The 22,368-nt window shown below is 37.0% G+C and overlaps 2 protein-coding genes across 16 annotated transcripts in view; one reads left to right on the top strand and one right to left on the bottom strand.

The window, feature by feature from the left end:
* The window catches only part of PDE6C (phosphodiesterase 6C), a gene marked incomplete at its 5' end in the record, with an annotated part of 60,348 nt that extends 48,908 nt beyond the window's left edge, over positions 1-11,440 (top strand). Inside the window, 7 exons of one of the 3 annotated variants that reach the window (XM_082855033.1) lie at positions 2,360-2,460; positions 4,413-4,520; positions 4,606-4,673; positions 7,170-7,240; positions 7,352-7,435; positions 7,824-7,977; positions 9,971-11,440. In XM_082855033.1, coding sequence (XP_082711159.1) covers positions 2,360-2,460; positions 4,413-4,520; positions 4,606-4,673; positions 7,170-7,240; positions 7,352-7,435; positions 7,824-7,977; positions 9,971-10,032 — 648 coding nt within the window. In that variant the 3' untranslated portion in view covers positions 10,033-11,440. Of the gene's footprint in view, positions 1-2,359; positions 2,461-4,412; positions 4,521-4,605; positions 4,674-7,169; positions 7,241-7,351; positions 7,436-7,823; positions 8,168-9,970 lie in introns of those variants that run through there. The other 2 variants (XM_082855032.1, XM_082855034.1) reach the window with 2 other exon arrangements.
* A 332-nt stretch (positions 11,441-11,772) lies between these two features.
* LOC309971473 (protein FRA10AC1) overlaps positions 11,773-22,368 on the bottom strand; it is a 167,142-nt gene continuing 156,546 nt past the window's right edge. For all 13 annotated transcript variants that reach the window (XM_082854475.1, XM_082854477.1, XM_082854472.1 and 10 more), the window contains 2 exons: positions 16,909-16,987; positions 11,773-14,626 (listed from right to left, as the gene is read on the bottom strand). In XM_082854475.1, the coding sequence (XP_082710601.1) occupies positions 14,584-14,626; positions 16,909-16,987 (122 nt within the window). In that variant the 3' untranslated portion in view covers positions 11,773-14,583. The remainder of the gene's footprint in view (positions 14,627-16,908; positions 16,988-22,368) is intronic.

The following is a 22,368-nucleotide window of genomic DNA, read 5'->3' as shown; positions in this document are numbered from 1 at the left end:
TTGGGAACATGATAACGTGTATCAGTGAACAGATAGTGACTCAGTGATGTAAATATGCCACTGGGTCCCCACCAGTCCAAGGGCAGGCCACCAGTGTACCAAAATCAGGGGCAGGTTAAGTGGGATTAAAATGACAAATGGCCCACTTACTCTTCCTTCTTCCTGGTCAATCCAGACCAGGTTAAAAATAACCTGTATCCAGACAATTTGGTGCAGAGATTATGCCCAAGGGGCTGCTGTGCACTGTCTCAAGTAAGACATTAATTTTGATCTAGACAAGCTTTCTTTTTGTTCATTATAGTGTCCAACAGCCATTTCTTCCTTCTATCAATTTAAAAATATAGCTGCTATTATGAACTCATTATTTTAACAAATATTACAACTTGCTTTTCTACTACTTATATCTGCTGTGTACAATACCATTTTTCTTGTCATGGAAGCTGTTATAAAAAGATGACTTAGGGCTTCCCTGGTGGCGCAGTGGTTGAGAGTCCGCCTGCCGATGCAGGGGACGCGGGTTCGTGCCCCGGTCCGGGCAGATCCCACATGCCGCGGAGCGGCTGGGCCCGTGAGCCATGGCCGCTGAGCCTGCGCGTCCGGAGCCTGTGCTCCGCAATGGGAGAGGCCACAACAGTGAGAGGCCCGCGTACCGCAAAAAAAAACACACAAAAAAACCCATGACTTAAATGGAGGTTTGTATTATGTATACAGTAACACATAATTCTAGTCTACTTCTTGCTAATATTTCAATCTCCTGGAATGACAGAGCTGTATTTGGTCTTGGGTTTGCAATTCTATTTCTACCTGGGGATTACCTCAAAACTTTATATAACAATAATACTGATATATAATAAATAATTTTATAACAGTAATACTGATATATAATAAATAATTTAAGTATATTTTGTAGCAACTTATAGTTCTGAAATGCATTCCCAGTTATCTCATTTGCATCAACAGTCCATAAATATTTATTGATCACAGACTGAGTGCTAGGCAGTTAGCAGGGCAGCTGTTATTATCCCCATTTGATATAACAAATACAGATGTTAAGTGAGGTGTTCAGGATTACACAACTACCAAGTGGGGAAGCTGGGAGCTGAACCTGAGCTCCTTGCTGAGAGGCAGTGTGGTGCCCTGCTGCACTGGTTTAAATATCTGCTCTGCTGTGTACTAGCTGTTTAACCTTGAGCAATTACCTAACCTCTCTATGCTGTGGTTTGTTGTGCAATTAAGAGTGTTCATAGAGCACTTACAACAGTGCCCGGGAAGTAGTAAGCATTAGGTGAGTGTTTACTATTATTATTTGGTGCTTGACCCAGTATTCTTTTCTACATTATGCTGCCTGTATCTCCACATAGGTGAATAGACTGTTTCCTCCTTTCCAGTGGAATTTTTCTGTATTTCATAACTGTTAGCTTCATTTGGCAAAACTCACTATACATTTGTCCTTTGGCCTGTATTCCTAAAATGGTGTTTTTGGAATATCATACCTTTTAAAAAACACTCCCAGATTTACACTCTCATTTTCTAGAACACTAAAAATTGAGGCTGATCCATGTATGAAGAGATTATTAGTGGGAAACTCTCTGAAGAAAGGTATAGTTAAGTCTTTGTAAAATATAATCGCAAGAGGGGCTTCCCTGGTGGCGCAGTGGTTGAGAGTCCGCCTGCTGATGCAGGGGACACGGGTTCGTGCCCTGGTCCGGGAAGATCCCACATGCCGCAGAGCGGCTGGGCCCGTGAGCCATGGCCGCTGAGCTTGCGCGTCCGGAGCCTGTGCCCTGCGGCGGGAGAGGCCACAGCAGTGAGAGGCCCGCGTACCGGAAAAAAAAAAATACATATATAATCGCAAGACATCATTTTAAGAACAACTTGGAAGAATTTACTTTTTCCTATGTGTATGTGAGTACTATTGTAATCTGCAGCTTCTGAAAATTTTCCAGCAGTTTCTGTAATCACTCTGAAATTATCTAGTAGATAATTCAACATGTCTGACAATCGGATAAATACCAGATATGCTTTATTAAGGCTCCTCAATTACTACAGAAAATTTTAAATCAATTGTTTTTGTTGAAATGGTCCTGGAAGAAAACACTTATTTCCTCCAAAATCTTATACATTGATTACCTGAATATTTGCTAATGATACCCGTTTTTATAGTTTAAATTACCTTACTCAAAGTACAGTAGAGGGGTAACCTAATCCAAGAGAGAAAACTGAAAGCAAAAAAAGTAAAAGACCTAGTTGTTGTTCTTTCTATAATAGGATAACCTATGTTATTAAGCATTGTTTGGTTTGTATGTTGAATCAAAGGCAAATTAATGATGGCACTTTATTGTGAATTTTCATCTTACAGAGTTTAAACATCTTCCAGAACCTAAATAAACGCCAGTTTGAAACAGTTATTCATTTGTTTGAAGTTGCAATAATAGCAACTGACCTGGCTTTATATTTCAAGTAAGTACAGAACTCCCTTGTACTCTGTGTGGTTCTGCCTTCTGTAAATGGTCCGTTGCCTTAAAGTTAAAAGGTATTTATTTACACACACAGTTCTTTTCTTTTTGTATTATCAATAGAATACCCTTAAGATGCGTGATAATGAATTTACTAGACATCTGGAAACATATTTTAAAAATCTAAGCCCCTAATATTAGTTTATCTGAAGAAATTTGAATTAAAGAATATGCAGCAAGGTAGGTGCACTGCCAGAAGAGCGACGCTACAAAACCTTACGAGGTGACTTTTGTCCTGGTGAATTCATCGTAGTCCACAATCTGGTATTTAGAGCTGCAGCCTCAGACATTTGCTCCTGCCAGAGTCCGAGAGTTGAAAAATCTTGGTGCTACTGATGCACATTAACAAACTCAAAAAATGCTGACTTATATACAGCAGAGCACTCACCCTATTTATAATAATAATAATGATTACCAAGGAGGCCAGATACTCCAAGCTTCCGCACAATTTCTTGTCGGTGAATTATAAAGTTTAAAATGTATTAGAACAAGGTGAACTAGTTATAGGATCTAAGTATTTAACAACTTGGATGGGCAGTATTAAATTGTGCCTCTCTGATCCTTCTTCATTAAAAATTTATGTTAAATAGTTCAAACATGAAGACAGATATTTAGAAATATATAACTGATATCCGAATAGCTATAGCTCAGATTCAACAAATGCTAAGATTTTGTCTTACATCTTTCTTTTTTTAAGGGGAAAAAGTGATGGAATTGAGGCATCCCATGCCCACTCTATAATGAAAACCCTCTCCCCTTCTCCTTCGTAGATACCACCATCCTGATATTGCTGTGTATTCATCCTTCCCATTCATGTTTTTATATGGCATTAAGTGTGTTTAAAATTTTTCCATAAATGGTATCATACCGTGTATACCTTTCTGCAGCTTGTTTTCACACAATTTTGAAGATTTAGCTTGGTGGTAAATGGAAATCCAGTTCATTCTTTTTCTTTTTTTTTTGCGGTACGCGGGCCTCTCACTGCTGTGGCCTCTCCCGTTGCGGAGCAGAAGCTCCGAACGCGCAGGCTCAGCGGCCATGGCTCACGGGCCCAGCTGCTCCGCAGCATGTGGGATCTTCCCGGACCGGGGCACGAACCCGTGTCCCCTGCATCGGCAGGTGGACTCTCAACCACTGCGCCACCAGGGAAGCCCTAGTTCATTCTTTTTAAATGTATATTCACCTGTGTGAATATACCATAATTTAGCCATTCTTCTATTCATGGACATTTAGATTATTTCCAATTTTTCATCACTGCCTACATTGTATATCCTTGTATATATATGAGAGTTTCTGTAAAGTACATATCTAGAAATGGGATTGTTGTAGGGTTTGCATATTTTAAATTTTATACCACATTGCAAATCTACTGCCCTCCTGAGTAGGTATGCCAATTTAAACTCCCACCAGCAGCATACAGGAGTCCCTGTTATCCCGTATCTGGACTCTTCTTGATCTGGGCTTACTTAAATCTATTTACTTAAATCTATTTATTTTGTTAGTCTGAGTGTGAGATGGTATTTTATCGTTCACACTTGTATTTTCATATCTTTTCATATATTTTGGCTTCTAATTTTTTGTTGGTTTTATGCATTACAGTGTTTCATCACAGCCTATGGCCTTTTATGTTATCTTTTTTTGTCACATGTAACTCTTAGTTTTAATGTATTCAAAATTAACAGTTTTTTTCCCTTTCTGGCTGGTGCTTTTTCTGTCTTAAACCCTTTCTATGTCAAAGTTACACAGCCATTCCCTGTTCCGCTCCCCTTGCCCCTTTGATCCACTACATGGACATTTGATGAAAACTGGGAACATAAAACCTGAAAAGCATGCATTAAAGACACTTTATCTCTGGTCTTATATGCTAAAATTGTTGCACAGCTGTATCTTTTTTAGGAAGAGAACCATGTTTCAAAAAATTGTTGATGCCTGTGAAAAAATGGAAACTGAAGAAGAGGCCATCAAATACGTAACCATTGATCCAACCAAAAAAGAGATTATCATGTGAGTAGTCAGAATTTTATTTCTCTTTTGGCAAAAATAACTTGTTTTATATTTCTATTTTAACACTTTTTGTTTTCTTTTAAAGGGCAATGATGATGACTGCGTGTGACCTGTCAGCTATAACCAAGCCCTGGGAGGTACAAAGTCAGGCGAGTAGTTCCCCTTTTCTTTCGCATACTCGGGCTCTGTCTAGGTCCCATGTGAAAGAGAACACGAAGGTACCAGGCAACCTCAGAATTTAATGATAGCTATCAGTTATATGACTATATATTTTGTAAGCAATTATCTTCATCACCCTGGTCTTGTCCTCTGAAACAATAGGTTTATAATTTACAAAGAAGAAAAAGGAATTTAAGAAGTTAAGACAAAAGTACAATGTTCCCTGTTGGGTTTCTGTTAGTGCAGAAAAGCAAACAGCTTTCAAGAGCTCACAAATGTCAGTGGGACAATAGGTCATTTGGTCAGGCCCAGAACAAGGCAAATAGAGGGAACCTTAGAAAGAAAATGCTTTCTGAAAAGAATTCCTTTATCACTGGACTGGCTGTAAGAAGTTTATATACAATTATTCAGGGAGTGTCTGCATTTTTAATAGAGGAGATAAAGGACGAGACAAGGATGAATCATTAGTGCCTTCATCTGTCAAGGGTGGCTTTGCACTTACAGTCTCCTCTTCAGTGTGCTGTCAGTTACCAGATGGCACTATCTGCGAGGTCATATTTAAGGGCGTCTTCCAAGGAAGTTCTTCCCCAACCTTGGGGAGTGAGAGTGGGAGCCATTCATTTACCACTTGGTTTCTTACTAATCGATGAAAGAAGCTTCTCTTTCTCCCTCAGTTAATTCACAGGGAAAACCCTAAGCAGAAGAGGCCAGAATTCACTGGGTTTGACTATAAATGTGGATTTTATTTGTAAAGACAGAATAATCGGAGCCATCAACCCCCAAGCCAAACACTTGTGCTCCTTCTGCACTGACTGCCTGCTCTTCCTTCTCTATTCTTTGTCGACATCATCACCCACGCCAGAACCTGGGGTCTTGCTTGAGTCCATCTCCCTCATTTCAAGACCATTCCTGTCCATCACTCTTGCTACCACCTTAGTTAATACTTTCCCTCTTTCATCAGAACTATGGTGGCAGCCTCCTAAGTGATCCTCTCTTATCATGAACTCTCCAACCTTCCTCTGAGCTGCTGCTGGGACTGCTTATAAATAGACCTCTGCTTGGCCACAGCATTGCTTAAAAGCCTTCTAAACTCCCCAGTGCTGGAGGTTTTCAACCTTTTTTAAAGAAAGAAGCAAAGTCTATTTTTCTCACACAAAAAGTTGTACAAAGATCACTTTATAAAAGAGAAAAAAGTAAAGTTACTTTCGCTTAAATTTCTCTTGGCATCTATTTTTGTGCCACTCACGCACTTTGGAGGGACCCTATGGCTCAAGAATAAGAACTACTGGCCCAGAGAATCAGGTTAAACTTCCCAGCAGAGCTTACATGGCCTGTCATTACCTGTCCTTAACTCCTACTCCCCAGTTTCTTTCTTTTCACTTTCCCATGTCGCCGCCTCACACTCTCCTCAAGCTCCTACTCACACAAGAGCTGGATGTTGGGGACTTCCCTGGTGGCACAGTGGTTGACAATCCACCTGCCAATGTAGGGGACATGGGTTCGAGCCCTGGTCGGGGAAGATCCCACATGCCGCGGAGCAACAAAGCCTGTGCGCCACAACTACTGAGCCTGTAAGCCAAAACCACTGAAGCCCGCGCGCCTAGAGCCTGTGCTCTGCAACAGGAGAGGCCACCGCAATGAGAAGCCCACGCACCACAACGAAGAGTAGCCCCCACTCGCCGCAACTAGAGAAAGCCTGCGCATAGCAACGAAGACCCAATGCAGCCAAAAATAACTTAAAAAAAAAAAGCTGGATGTTGAATTTTATCTGTACATAGTCTTCCCCCTCTTCTTTATCGGCAAACTACTAGTAATCCTTGATGATACAGCATAAATGCAACCTCCCTTGTCTTTCTCCCTTCTTGATCCACAGCAGTTCATACTGTTACTATTATAGCACTTACCACATTGTTTACATGACTGTCTTCATTAGACTGTGAGCATCTTAAAGATAAAGGTCACATGTTACTCCTCTTTGTAAGCCTGGCTCATGCCAATGTAAGGCAGCTAGCAGGTGTTCAATAAACCTGATAAATACTGGTTTTTAAAAAACTATAAATGAACCCTCAAATATCCTCACACCATAATCAGGTGAAGTTGTTCTAAACTGTGCACGTATGTGCACAAACACACATGCAGATACATGCTAGATGCTAAGAGATAAGCAGGACAAGAGGAGGATCTGGGAAGCTTTAGAGCATGAAGCAGAATGTAATGGCATTACAATCTCCCATCTCCCCTTTTTATTGTTGAGAGGTGGTAGCAATAGCAAATAGGAGACAGGCACTCCTAGAATAAGTCTACCACAGTGAAGTAGGAAGAGAAATACCCTTTTCCCATTTAAATATAATCTGTAAATGACATTCTTTTAAAGCCAAAGAGCACATAGTATGACAACACCTCAAGCATTAATTATAAATTTTATCCTTAAATGTCACAATAAAATGCAAACAAGTCACTTTCATGAATTATGTCCTTCTTTTCAGGTAGCACTTCTGGTTGCAAATGAATTTTGGGAACAAGGAGATCTGGAGAGAACAGTGCTGCAGCAACAACCAATTGTAAAAACCTTGACATAAAAATGCACTACTTATTTAAAATTATCAATACAAATCAGTCTTTTTCACTGAACCTCAGAAAAAGATCTTTAAAGAATTTATTTCTCTTTCTAGCCTATGATGGACAGAAACAAAAAGGATGAACTACCTAAACTTCAAGTTGGATTTATTGACTTTGTTTGTACTTTTGTATATAAGGTAAGTAAACAAATTGATTATCTGAGTGAAATATGTCATCTTCTGGATGAGAATTTTTCTTTCAAACTGTAACCGAAATCAAAGCCATCCTCAAGGAAAGTCATTAGGGGTGTCCTTGTTTCTCCAAGGTAGTTGGAGGTATTACCTTAACCTCTCATTACCTTAACCTCTCATTCATTACATCTGAGTTCTCTCAGATGTAAGCAAATGGAACAGACTTAGGCAGGAAGGAAAACAGCTACCTTTCCCACTTCTGAGGCACTGAGTTAATCTCATCCTAGCAGCTCTGAGCGCTGTAATAATTCCTTAGGGCTCCTTCCCTGCACATGAAAAGTACTAAAAATGAACTATATGATGTAAGAAGTTTCTGACCTAAAATTCTATCTAGGAGTTCTCACGGTTTCACAAAGAAATCATACCTATGCTGAATGGTCTTCAAAATAACAGAGTGGAATGGAAGTCCCTAGCTGATGAGTATGATGCAAAGATGAAGGTAACTGAAGAGAAGAAAAAGCAGGAAGAAGGAAATACGACTGAAAAAGGTCAGATGGAATCTGTTTTGACTTCTTGTAAAGTAGCTGAAAGTCAGGCGGAGCTTAATCTCATGACAAGAGCATAAAAAGTAAATGCAAACAGGAAATTTGCTTTACTGCACACAGACTGGTAATTAGAAGAAGTTGATTAGTGGTTTTCAGGGTTTTTTATCCCCCTCAAACAAGATCTTACTTTGTAATTCCAGATGGAATTGATTGGTCCAGTTGAAGTAGGGGTTAGGTTTCTTCATCCACTCTAGAATATGGCTCTTGAGGTACCTCTGCAGAATACTGAGTTTTTAGAAATAATATGAAAACCATACAATCAGTGGGATCAATCAGGATTAGGTGAGAAAATAATTTTAGTCCTAACATTATGCATTAGCTGTGAGACTTTGGGCATCTTGCTTAACCCGTCTGAGCTTAATGTTCCTCTCCAGATAATGAGAAGGTTTTACAGATCTCTAGCCTCACTTCCAGACCTAAGGAAGCCCGAGATGTAAAGCTGGTCAGCTGATTGGGGTGACCTGACCGGTACCCCGAGACTTTGCCTATGCCTCAGATGTCTCTACTTAGTGCTGTTTATCCTGATGAAATTTCTACTCCTAAAGTCACTCAGTTAGGTTGAAGATAATCTTCAGAAAGCCTCTGTTAAGATGCTTAGGATCACCTATTAGTTCATCAGATGCCTCAAACGTCATCTGGAAAGTGGAATACTAATACCATGATTTTATATTTTGTCTTAAGAGCTCAACACTCAAAAGGTTTTGTAAGAAATTCTTTTTGTTTAACAAAGAAATCATCTCTATCTGGAAGGGCCCTGTAAAAAAAAGATGCAACATTCTTTTTAGATGGTTCTTATATTTAGTGGTATTTTAAAGAATTCATAGAGGGAGAAAGCATTTTGCTTAAAGGGTTAAGGATATCCTTCAACAGAATAAAAACAGGAGTTACTGACTCTGGGATATATATCCATTTACATATTTATTGGGTGTGTAGTCTGTACGATGGGGTCCTTATCTCCTAGAGCTTACCACCTGGTGGGGGAGCTAGACAGACTATCAAATGAACAATTGATTATCTAACTATAACTATCGGAGGAAGCATGAGGTATGTACCTGAGGCATCTGGGAAGACTTTCCTAAAGGATGCTTTTATGCTAAACGTAAGACTACATAATCTTTGCCTAAGCAGAGAAAGGAGGAGGAGTTGGAGAGGAAAGAACAGAATGTGCACAAAGGCCTTGAAGTGGAAATAAGCTTGGTGCAATTAAAGAACTTAAAAACTGGTGTAGCTGGAGTCTAGAGAGCTACAAAGGCGGGCAAAGTGCCAGATGAAGCTGGGAATGCAGGCAGCTCTGCCAGTGTGTTGCCTTGAAGGCCTTGCTAAGGATTTGTCCTCCAGAGAGCACTGGGAAATCCTTAAAGGGATTTAAACAGGAAAGAGAGAACATCTGATTTGCACTTCAAAAAGGTAACAAAAATGGTCATTTTTACTGGGCAAGTGAAAAGAAAAGGTATTTCTTAGTACAATTCATCTTTACCTCAATTTTATGATGAACAGGTTATCAAGCCCTTCAAGTGGCTCCTAACTTTTTTTTTTAGTTTTCAGTATATTGGATATGGATCTTCTCTCCTTATTTACATAAAAAATTACTTCCAAATTTTTTTCCTACTACACTGAGAAGTCTCTGTAAACTAATATTATTTTATCTCCAGGCAACAAGCTTTGTGCTTGGCACAAAGCAACAACTCAGATTCCCGGATTGCATAGTTCAGTGGTTCTTCTGTGAAACTGAGACGTTAACTGGCTAATCATTTATTAGATTTTATTTTCTAAATGGACTAATTCTGAATATGAATTCAAGTTTTTAAATGGTCAAACCCTTAGTACTTGCTGTAGGTTAAAACTATGAAGTAGGCTATAAAGTTCCACTAATATTAGGAAAAAACACTGTATATCCACTGACTCCCAATAATACTGCTTTTCTCCTTTTTACTAGCTGCAGAAGATTCAGGAGGTGGTGGTGATGACAAAAAGTCCAAAACATGTCTAATGCTGTAATACAGTCCAACTGGTCTAAATTTCAAATATTGTTTCTACATTTGAAGACAACAAGAAAACATTCAAAAGAACATCAGCAAATTTCATTCATCAAACCATCAAGTAACAGAGTAAGAGAATCTTCAGAAAAGCTACCCTGTGACTAGCATGAGAAAATATACTGCTAGCCTAAAAGCCCTGAGGGTAAAATAAAGTTCAACAGAAGTGCAAAATAAGACAAAAATAAGTGCATTTTTGGTGCCAATTTGTTTTAAATTAAAAATAATATAATCCTGAAATTAGTCACCAATTTTTTTTTTTAAAGGTTCTTATTAACTGTATTCATTTACTAGGGCTACTTACAGCAAAATGCCCCAGACTGGGTGGCTTAAACAACAGAAATTTATTTTCTCACAATTCTGGAGACTAGAAGTCCAAGATTAAGGTGCTGGCAGGGTTGATTTCTTGTGATGCCTCTCTCCTTGGCTTGTCAATGGCCATCTTCTTTCTCCCTGTGTCTTCAACTGGTCTTCAGTCTTCCCTCTTGTGGGTCTGCATCCTCATTCTTCTTATAAGGACACCACTCATATAGGATTGGGACCCACTCATATGACCTCATTTTACCTTAACTACCTCTTTAAATGCGCTATCTACAAATACAGCTGCATTCTAAGGTACCGTGGTCAGGATTTCAACATAGGAATTTCAGATGGGACACAATTCAACCCAAAACATTAATAATAATGATTCACACCTCACATCCCTTCCTGAATCAAAAGTCTCTCGTCAACATGTCTTAATGTAAGAGTAAATAGAGTATAGAATGTGTAACATATGTAAGTACTATATAAGAAACAAAGAAAAAGGATGTTAAATGTTATTCCATCTGAAATGCTTCTTTCCTCCACTTTTTACCCTTGATAATAGTGAAGACCACACCACTTGTAGCAGCTTAAAAGTACATCATCATCCTACACCCATCCTTTCCCCCAAGTCTGAAATCAATTATTTTATGTGTAACTAAGAATACATTCTTACATTCAGAACTATTCTTCTCACTGAAAGAATTATCAATTTATAAGACATTACCTGGATAATCCTAATGCAAGTTAAATCAGCTAATAAATATTATGCATTATTAAGAAGCATGTGATTTGATTATGCAAAAACTTTACTATCAAAAACAGTTCAAAAGGACTTTTAACAGAGATTACTTTTAAAAATGATTACTAGGGAGCTTCCCTGGTGGCGCAGTGGTTGAGAGTCTGCCTGCTGATGCAGGGGACACGGGTTCATGCCCCAGTCCGGGAAGATCCCACATGCCGTGGAGCAGCTGGGCCCATGAGCCATGGCCGCTGAGCCTGTGCTCCGCAATGCGAGAGGCCACAACAGTGAGAGGCCCGTGTACCGCAAAAAAAAAAAAAAAAAAAAAAAAAAAAGATTACTAGGACTGTCTACCAGGAATTCTAAATACTGACTTGTCAAGAGAAACTAATCAACTACTTCTACTACATGGTACACACCTGTACATCAGAGAAGATTTCTTTCTTATCTGTAATGACCAAATTATAAAACAGACCAAATATTTATACCACAGATTTCCTTGTAAAACATATCTAAATTATAATGAATTGGTCTCTGAACCTCAAATGTTTTGTTATAGAGAAGATAGTGTTCAGTTTTAAGCAGTTGAGAAATCACCATCTGTTATATTTTTACAAGTAAGTCACTTTAGAATTATAAGATTCTTCCTCTCACATTAGAATATAAGGTTCACGAGAGGAAAGATTTTTTGCCTCTTTTTGTCTGCTTTGTTCACATTGCTATGCTCACACTTAGAGTAGTGCCTGGCACAAGGTAGGCACTCAGTAAACATGAATGAATAATATTTTGAATAAATATTGTAACAAACAGATATAAATGAAGAGTGCCTGGAAGTTAATAAAATATCTTTAGGGAGAAAGAAACTCAATATATACACCCAAATGATCGTTGTCTATATGTTATCACCTTTGGTGATATATGTACATCTTATTTTCATTGCTTAAAATAATTTTGAAACCACACTTCTAGGATTATTTTAGAAACTGTATAAGAAACCCTCTTCCTTTAAGCGTTATATAATTTTAGACCCCAAAATATCAGTCAGCTCAAACAACTTCCTCTCCTCATTCACTAGAAAACGAACTGAGGGGCAGAGATGAGGAGGTCTGCAAAAATAGGAACTTTGCTTAAGAGCAAGTACAAGAAAGCATAACTTTATATCCCAAACCTATGGTCCGCTGAACACCACTGACTACACTACAGCCAAGATTAAGATAGGTCTGCTGGAGAATTAATGTTTAAACTCTAGATAATAGATAATCAGCAAGGGCCTACTATATAGTACAGAGAAATCTACTCAATATTCTGTAATAACCTATGTGGGGGAAGAATCTGAAGAAGAATGGATATATGTATATGTATAACTGAATCACTTAGCTGTACACCTGAAACTAACACAGTGCTGTAAGTCAACTATACTCTAATATAAAATAAAAATTAAATTAAAAGAAATCTTTAAACGCATCATCTTGAGGCCTTTTCAAAGACTCCTTTAAAATATGACTCCCATTATCTGCCATTGTGTATGAATGGATTAAACACTGATTACATATAATGATCTAAATTTATAAATGAACTTAATGTCCATAAACCATACTTGCAATACCAAATATATGGATCTATTTTAAAAGGGTCTTTAAATATTCTTCCTAGTCACTGTTTAGTTTTGCAGGAATTTTATTTTCTGATGACCAATAAACTATTTTTATCATAAAATGTTTTAGCTTCATATATTCTATTACTAATATCAGTTTTGCTGCTGGACATTTCAATACTTTCCTCAGAAATCAAGATTCTTTTTCACTGAAAGTTGTGAGCTGAAAACGACAAAACAAAATTGTTTACTTATCTGTTGGTTAATAAACCAACACTGATTTACCATTTTCTGATGGTTTAGAAATGACTGCATAATTATTTCCTAGATACTTTTGTAGCACAGTGTCTCACACATAACAGAAGCATGATATTTAATGAATAACAACTGTTTAATAAAAAGATAATCTCTGATACTATTTAAAAATAAGATACTATAATTGCCTATTTTACAGTTTAATGCCAATCATTCCATGTTTAAATGTCATTTAAAATAGCATATCTTCAACAAAATAATTGGAATGGTACAATCATTTTTTACAGGTCCTCTCTTACTCACCAAATCATGCATCTTCTCTATTCATCTCTTGGCTGTTTATAAAAATGGGTCTGACCTTTTGGAAAAAAAATCAATATATCCTTTTGAAAATTTGATGAAAACTATGGACCCTTTCCCCAAAACACACACATAATTACAGAAGTTTACACATAGATTCTAGGAGTGTTTAGATTTCCTGAAGCACATCCATTGACTCTTGTGGGTATGAACCCCAAATTAAGAAGTTACATTTTGGACTTCCCTGGCGGCACAGTGGTTAAGAATCCCCCTGCCAATGCAGGGGACATGGGTTCAATCCCTGCTCCAGGAAGATCGCACGTGCCACAAAGCAACTAAGCCCATGCTCCACAACTACTGAGCCTGCTCTCTAGAGCCTGCGAGCCACAGCTACTGAGACCAACTGCCACAACTACTAAAGCCCGTGCACCTAGAGCCCATGCTCCACAACGAGAAGCCACCGCAGTGAGAAGCCCGCGCGCCGCAACGAAGAGTAGCCCCTGCTCACCGCAACTAGAGAAAGCCCACGTGCAGCAACAAAGGCCCAATGCAGCCAAAAATAAATAAATTTATAAAAAAAAGTTACATTTTACAATATATCTCTGCATATAAATATATCCATATCTGTATGACTGTATCTGAGACAAGCTCTATGCACACAGTATTGTTCAGTTAAATTATGTTACTGTATAATCTCTGCTAAGAGTCAAGTTTCATGAACACATCTGCTGTTTCAGACTACTGGAATCTCATTTGGCCCCCTGTGGTATTAATTTAGTTTATAATAAATTACGCATACACTGGGGAATCAAATTTGATTAATAACAAACTCCGTTAAGTGGTAGAGGTGAGATGGAAGCAAGAGAAATGTAAGGAAAAAAGGAAAAGGCAGCTAATGACAAACTAGGTACTCAAAAGAGGGGTACTCGAAGACATACTTAATCTACTTTGTAATTTTGTGAAACCCCAATAATCCTAAAAGTTTAAGCTGAGGCAAGGGAACATAAATGTGAATCAGTGGGGGAAAAAAAAACCCTACAGAAATATAGGCACAATGGATCTCTGTACTAGAGGATGTACTAGGTCCATACTTTAGGAGCTACAGATGGAACAGAGTTGTAGACAAACAACTGAAAAGATATACAGGGAAAAGTGCCTCCAACAAAACTGAAAAACTTCCAAAGCATCTGACATCCTGAGAGTAGCTGGATTTTTATTTCCAAAGACAAACCACTCAAGTTGCAACTTGTAGACAAAATTTTGTGAAGAGTTTCAAAGTATACTTTCACATTAAGGAATGTACGCATCCCTCTTCCATCTCACAGAAATAAACCTTGAAAATATTCATCAAATTCTTCTTCCCTATTTAAAAGAAAAAGTATACAATTTGATTAAAATCAACAATTAGAGAAGAAAATTACTAGGTGACACATTATATGAAATTAATAAAAATATTTTAATCCAACATATTTGCTGATTCTTTTGTATAGCAATATATTTCATGATTCAGGTATCAAATAATTCTCGGTTACCCCAAAGATGTTAAAAAAATAAATAATAATGCAAAAAAAATAATAATTCTTGGCTTCTAAAATAATCATAACTATACCAAGACTGATTAAATTGAAAATGCTGTATATGTTGGCACGTCTCCCTAAATGTACTTATTACCTAAGATTTTACTTTGAAGTACTTTGTGAAATGTCATTGCTTCTCTTTACTTTTTGGTTAACTTTATAACTTACTCTGTTCATTCTCATTTCAAATTATAGCCTGATCAAAAAATGAATGAAAAAAACTATTTTAAGGAAAAATACAAGTCTTACTCCTAGGAATAGGGAAAATCTGCTTAGGCTGCAGATTTTATTACTCTGAGAAGAGTAAATATGTATCTGTAGCAGTGAAGATTATGTCTAAAACAAAGAACAGAACTCTGAAAGGAGATATTACACTATAATGTGTTAAAATATTATGAGAATTGTAAAGTACTAAATAAACATTAGTGCTAGGAGCCACAGTAGTAATAGCACAGGTTTTCAAGTCAGACAGTGTTTTTTAAGTCCTAGCTCTGTCAGTTATTTGCTGAGCAAGCAAGTTATTTAACTTCTCTGGGCTCAGTTTCCTTATCTGTAAAACAAAGAACATCACATTTCCTCATAGAGCTGTTCTAAAGATTAAATGTATGTACAATTGCTTTTCTCCCTTCTGGGAACAGAGAATCAAGCTGGACAAATTCTGTGCACCAGTCTCTTCAGAAAATGTTCTTTTAGATCAGAGATTCACAATGGGACTCCATCATTTGGCTTTAAATAATTGTGAATGCATAGAGCCACCACAACCATGTTCAAATTTTTAAAAAATTAATTCCAGAATCAGATAAAGTTGATTTAAAATTACCTACAATTTGGTATTCTCCTGGCTACTGCCCCTTTTCCCAAGCATGACAGCAAAATGCAGTAGAATTTTTTAAATTGTAGTAAGAACTTAAATATATGAAATTAGCTGAATTTCTGTGTGAACTTAGATGTCAGTACCTGATGTCAAGTTTTTATAAGGTCACAAAGAGCTTTGGATTATGAAACCCCTCTTAGGCTTTATTCATGTATCTTTACTGCCAAAAAGGTGAGCTGACTCCAAGACCTGTTCTGTCATTTTCAGCTCTTCAAGGCAAAGTTATATGGTCAAAAGTTCAGTTGATAGTTTTACTAGGATAGTGATACCTTTTTTATAATCTGATCTATAACGACGACTCATTTGGGAATTCTTTACTTGGCTGACAAAAATAAAGGTTAAGGTCATAGAAAAAAACATCTTTTTTTAAAAAAAAAAAACACTCTTTCCAACACACCTGAATTCTATTACACTGAGAACATATTATATAATTAGCAATATGTTTTATAATCAGCTTAAATTAGCGAATTATGATTGATTCAACAGGTCTCTTATTATGAACCAATATGACTAGAGTAACAAAATGGGACTAAAATTTATTGAGCACTTACTATATTGGTAGGTATCGTGCCAGACCAGGTGCTTTACATTCTTTATTCTATTAAATCTTCACAATAAACTCTATGTAGTAGGTATTATTTTATCCCCTTTCAACAGATAAAGCTCAAGTGGTGAATATCCCAGTATATGAGAAGAACTGATAATATTCCAGCCTATATGCAGATAGCTCTTCCAACCAATAGCAGAGAACAATGCATGTGTTGACTTGTGTATCTCTGGGGTGTAAGGTGGCTGTTGGCAAGAAAACGTTTACACCTGTATATATCTTCAAGGGGCTCCCCTGTATAGGTTTATGATAATAAGAATATCATGGATAGGCTGCTCTGGAAGCTAGTAAACAGTATCTCTCTGAAACAATAAAAGCAAAGACTAGGGGGTCATCTGTCAATGTGAGCTGAGGAAAGATTTACTCACCAAGAGGGAGCTGGACAAGTTGGCTGTTTATGGCCATAAACAATGGCTGGGAATACACTCTGACCTTAGCAGGCTAGGTGTTCCTTGGCTTTAAAAAGACATTCATGATGCTAAGTTTTTCATTAACTGTTATCAAAAATGGCTGTGGTCAGAGCTTCCTAGACTGATGTAGAAGGTATGCATTATCGCTGTCTATTAATACTATTATCAGGACTTACTGTGATTTTTCATCTGTCTCTGGTAGTGGGCCCTTCCAAAGTTCAGATTCTGAAGTACTTCCTTCCTCATCAGAGCTTCCTGTTCATTTAAAAGAGATTTTTTTAAATGTGCACATTACATTTAAAACACATTTTGAACTACCCACCAATGCAATTAAATAAATTCCAGATTTACCTGTGGTTTAGCTTCAACTTTTATGGCTCTCTGAAAATTTAATGCACTTTTCCAGACCAATAAATTCTTTTGAAAAATAATAAGCTGATATATACCAAAGAGCCTCAGCAAATAGACCAAGGATTTAAAGTCTCATGGGAAACTTCTATAAATTATACTGAGTTAAAGTAACAATTCCAATATTAACTCTATATTATAAAGGAATTATCTCTTGTAATACAGTTGTCTTTAATTTAGTTTCTTATTTTTATTGATCATACAAAAGACATGCAGGGTAAGATTTTTGTAGAGTATTTACATTAGGATCAAGACCTTAAGAACTGAACTAGTATATGGGACTAGCTAGTTAAATTATGAAAAAAAATTTGTCAGACTTAAAAAATAATTAATGCTGATTACATTAACTAGAAGAAGTCCATTTCAATGAAGAAACAGATGTTCTCATACATTGTTAGGAGTAAATACCATTTTCTTGAGGAAAATCTGGCAATATAGATCACTTTAAAATATAGATACCCTTTGACCAGCAATGCTTTTAGGAATTTAATTATTTACTTAGAATAAACGAGCACTCAGATATATGTACAAAGATGTCCATTGTATAACAACAACAGCAAAAGAAAACAAGTTAAATCCCCACCAATTAGGGATTAAGGCTTGGTTAAAAAATACTATACAGCTATTTAAAAAAACCCCATAGCACACCTGAATTACCATAGAAAAATGTGTATGCTATATCAAAATTTTTAAAAGTTACAGAAAGCAAGCATAGTATAATACAATTTGTATTAAAACATATCTACATATATATTATTATTTATATATGCATGTGTGTGTATATAAATACATACACACACACACACACACACACACACACACACACACACATAAATAAGTATGTAAGGACCAACCAAACTTAACAGTGATTATATTACCTGTGGGCCTGGGATAGTTTTACTCTTTAAGCATTTCCAAATTTTTTTGTATTTTAAACAATAATCATGTATTACCTTTAAACATCAGTAAAAACAATAAATTTTATTTTTAAAACATAAAATAGACATGTTTCAAATGAATCACCCTATATTAGTCAACTAAAAATTATCAAATACTGAAACATGTATTATGAGACAATAAAATTATATGCCACAAAGTAATTATGTTAGCAAATAATTCCTCTCCAATAATGACCATTAGTCTGGAAAAGAAGTGACACAAATTTGGCCTGTCAATACAGAATGCACCTTAGTTAAACACAACACAAAAATAAAACAGTACTGATTTGCCATGATGGTTCTAGCCTTTTTTCCTGTTGGACTTTGATCCTTGAATCAACATGTTATGTCTGAACTTTGGTCCTAACTGAATCTATTCTAGCACAAATTCTAACGAAAACAGCAAAAAAATAAAAAAGGGAATGGGGGTTGTGCTTCTAACGATCTACACACAAAGATGATAAAATTATAAAGCTCTGGGAATGAGATTCCCACTCAACGACAGCCAGCACTGGAACTGCCAGTGTCCCAAACTGAATATGCGAAAAGACAAAAATACTCTGCTTGGGACTTCCCTGATGGCACAGTGGTTAAGAATCCACCTGCAATGCTGGGGACACGGGTTCAAGCCCTGGTCCAGGAAGATCCCAAATGCCACAGAGTAAGCCCGTGTGCCACAACTACTGAGCCTGCGCTCCAGAGCCCGTAAGCCACAACTACTGAGCCCGCATGCTGCAACTACTGAAGCCTGTGCACCTAGAGCCCATGCTCTGCAACAAGAGAAGCCATCGCAATGAGAAGCCTGCACACAACAAAGAGTAGACTCCTGCTTGCCACAACTAGAGAAAGCCCGTGCGCAGCAACGAAGACCAAAGACCCAATGCAGCCAAAAAACAAAAACAAAACAAACAAAAAAGTCTTCTGCTCTTATTTTTATGAAAATTCACTAACTGAGATAAAGAAAGCACAGAAAAACTAATTAGGCCTAGTAAAGTTATCACCATGGTGTTATCCTGTCAATGATGTCAGAGAACAAACCTACAAGGCCTTTGAAAGTGGGCAGCTAATTTCAAAAGGCCTTACAACCACCTGTTTTCTTGTTCCCTCTCAAGAGTACTGCCCACATGCCAGCTTTCCTACACCAGTTTTCTGGTAACAGACGATCCAGTTTTACTAAAAAGTACAATTAGTTTAGAATAACATTATAAAATAACTCTCTTTGAAAGAGGACATGCTGAAAAAGTGATCAAATATCCTTAGAGAATCAAATCTACAAGACTGGATTATATGACCTTTAAGGTCCCTTACAACCCTATGAATCTATTAATATTTAACTATGAATCTATAATACCTAATTCCATGAGGTTGACAGTAACTACAAATCATTTTTTTGATAACTGCTACAACCTGCCAGAGGTGGAAAGGGTACTGCATTTAGAACAATGGGCAACACAAAATGATGCTTGCATTTGTATCAGTGTCAAATCTACACAGTAATTATTGACAAGCGGGGATCAGAATTTAAGTCACTGACTTTGTACTGGAAGGGGAGCTTGGAGGTCCAGCCCTTATCCAATAAATGAACATCTTACTGTAATACTTCCAATAACAACTGGCTGTCCAATCTAAACACCTCACTACTTCCTGAAGCAGCCCATTCCTTTCTTCAGATAGTTCTAATTGACAAATTTTTCCGTAAATTAAGGCAAAAATCTGTCCTTGGGCTATTTTTATCCATAGACTCTAGTTATGCCAACCAGCCACCAAAAATAAGTCTCCTACATAGTAGCAGTCTTGAAAATATCTACAGTTTCCATGTCTACCTCCTTACCCCTTCCCTCTTCACTTTTTCCTAAGCTAAACATCTACGGTTCCTTCAACCTTCCTCCTATAACAACATTTCAAATTCTGACAACACTTTGGTTCTTCTATTCTTGACCTGCTTTAAGTTTTCAATGTTCCTTTTAGAATGTAATGCAAATGTAATGTAATGCAAACTGCATATAATTTTCCCTATATGCTTTGAATAATGCAAGTAGATCCATCATCTTGGTTTTTCTGGATATTACATACCTAAATAACTTGGCCTACTGAAGAAGCGGCAAGTGGCCAATTATGAAAACAATGGACAGGTCAGACTTTTACAGACTTAACTTTTGATCTGACCCATTGTGAAGAACAAACACAAAATCTAATGTCCAGTATTTTCCTTTTCTCTGATATAGCAATAATAGCTACAGATTATCAAAGATTACTTCATATAAGACACATGCTTTACATGTTTATTATTTCACTTGACTCTGATAATAATCCAATGAAGTCAAGTCTCTTTATACCCATTTTACAGATAGAACTGAGACACAGATCAAATCATTTAATGTGGATTTGTGTAATATATCTGCCCAAACTGAGGTATAAAGAGTAGACTAGGGGCTTCCCTGGTGGCGCAGTGGTTGAGAGTCCGCCTGCTGATGCAGGGGACACGGGTTCGTGCCCCGGACCGGGAGGATCCCACATGCCGCAGAACGGCTGGGCCCGTGAGCCATGGCCGCTGAGCCTGCGCGTCCGGAGCCTGTGCTCCACAACGGGAGAGGCCACAACAGGGAGAGGCCCGCGTATCGCAAAAAAAAAAAAAAAAAAAAAGAGTAGACTAACTTTTGATTCACTGATGAACAGTTATTGATGATATAAGTAAAAGAGCAGACTCTGGAGTTATACACCTGTGTTTAATCGTAGCTCTGCCAGTAACCAACTATTTGACCTTAGGCAATTTATGTAAATTCTCTGGTCTTGGTTCTCTTATCTGCAAAATGGGATATTATATGCCCATTACTACGATTAAATGAGGTATACAACTAATCCACTTGCGATTATGGCTGACAATCAACAAAAGCAAGTTAAAATTCTTTTTCCCCATAGAAATTGGGTTTTTCTTTATGGATCTGGTGTAAATAATCCATATGTTAAATGAGGGTAAAAGGGTAACTGAATATTATCCAAATGGAAATGAAATATATAATAGAAACAGCAGAATTTGAGTTGTAAAATTGCCAAGACCACCTAAGACAGGTCACTGACCACCTGAGAAGATATCTGGGTTTGGCAAACTATAACAAGGTACATGTCCCCTGCTTGAAATGGTTCTACTTCAAGAACCAATCTAAGCTAGAGATTCTTCAGGTTGGCTACAGTATTGTCCTCTCCCTACCACCAGAAGTTTGACCTAGCTGAAGAGGGTGAAGAGACTTAAGATTATTTCCGGGAAATGAGGGAGGTTTGAGAGGGCTGGGGGAAGAACAGTGGGAGGGAGAAGGAAGGAAGAGCAAATGAAAGAATTAATATAAACAAGTCAGTCAAGCCCTTTCCCCAAAAGATTTTTTAATAAAAATTGGAATTGGAGAAGGGCAATGGGTTTTTTTAACATTAAATAGGCCTTCACACCTCTCACTGCAACATATAGTTGGAAATTGGCAAAAACTATAAAATTTCCCATTTTAACCTGTGTATGCTTTCTAAAACTATATATACTTACTACCCCATCCTCAGATAGCTTAAGTCTATCGTCTCATGCCTGGCTATGTTCTATAAACTGTCAGGAAACTTAACCTAATGTAGAAGAAGGAGCTTACTGATAGATTAGGATTCACATGGGGAGAAAGGAAGTGTCAGTGCTTTAAGGACACTTCAAATATGTTGAAAACAAAATGGTATGAGTAAAGTAATTCATAAAGAATACGTTGTATTCCTAAAGTAGACGAATACCTCCACTGATATCTCCCTCTTCATTAAATTTTTAAACAGTAAATATCTTTAAAATTCTATTTCTCTAAAATTTCTAATTACTGAACACTTAAAAATTCTCCTTAAGAATTATATACTAAAATGCTAATAAAGTTTAAATTGAATGGTGATTTAGAGCAATTACTAAATATTTTCCTGAGTTTGCCACATAAATATATATTACTTTAAAATCAGAAAAAAATTAACTCTTAAGTTTATAAATTTACAAGTAAGGCTAGAAGTCTCAAATCTCTAAATTTCTATAAATAAGTCCAGATATTATAACATAAATTAGGTATGTTACTGAACTACACTTTGTTAGACCCTATTTATTGCAAGTTCTTTAAGAAATTCTACATCATATTACTGTTGAGATACAAGGTTACTGTTTGTTATATCACAAATGGATACCCCCTTTTATGAATCCACAGTAGATTCTGCTCTCAAAACTGCCTGGAAAAACTGAACACCCTGCGAGTTCTCTTTAATATTGTATGGGTACAATTAATC

Source organism: Leucopleurus acutus, assembly GCF_964270905.1.
Source record: "Leucopleurus acutus genome assembly, chromosome: 14".
NCBI classification, from domain to species: Eukaryota; Metazoa; Chordata; class Mammalia; order Artiodactyla; family Delphinidae; genus Leucopleurus; species Leucopleurus acutus.
Note: the sequence above shows the minus strand (reverse complement) of the source record. Positions and strands in the feature narration are given on the sequence as shown.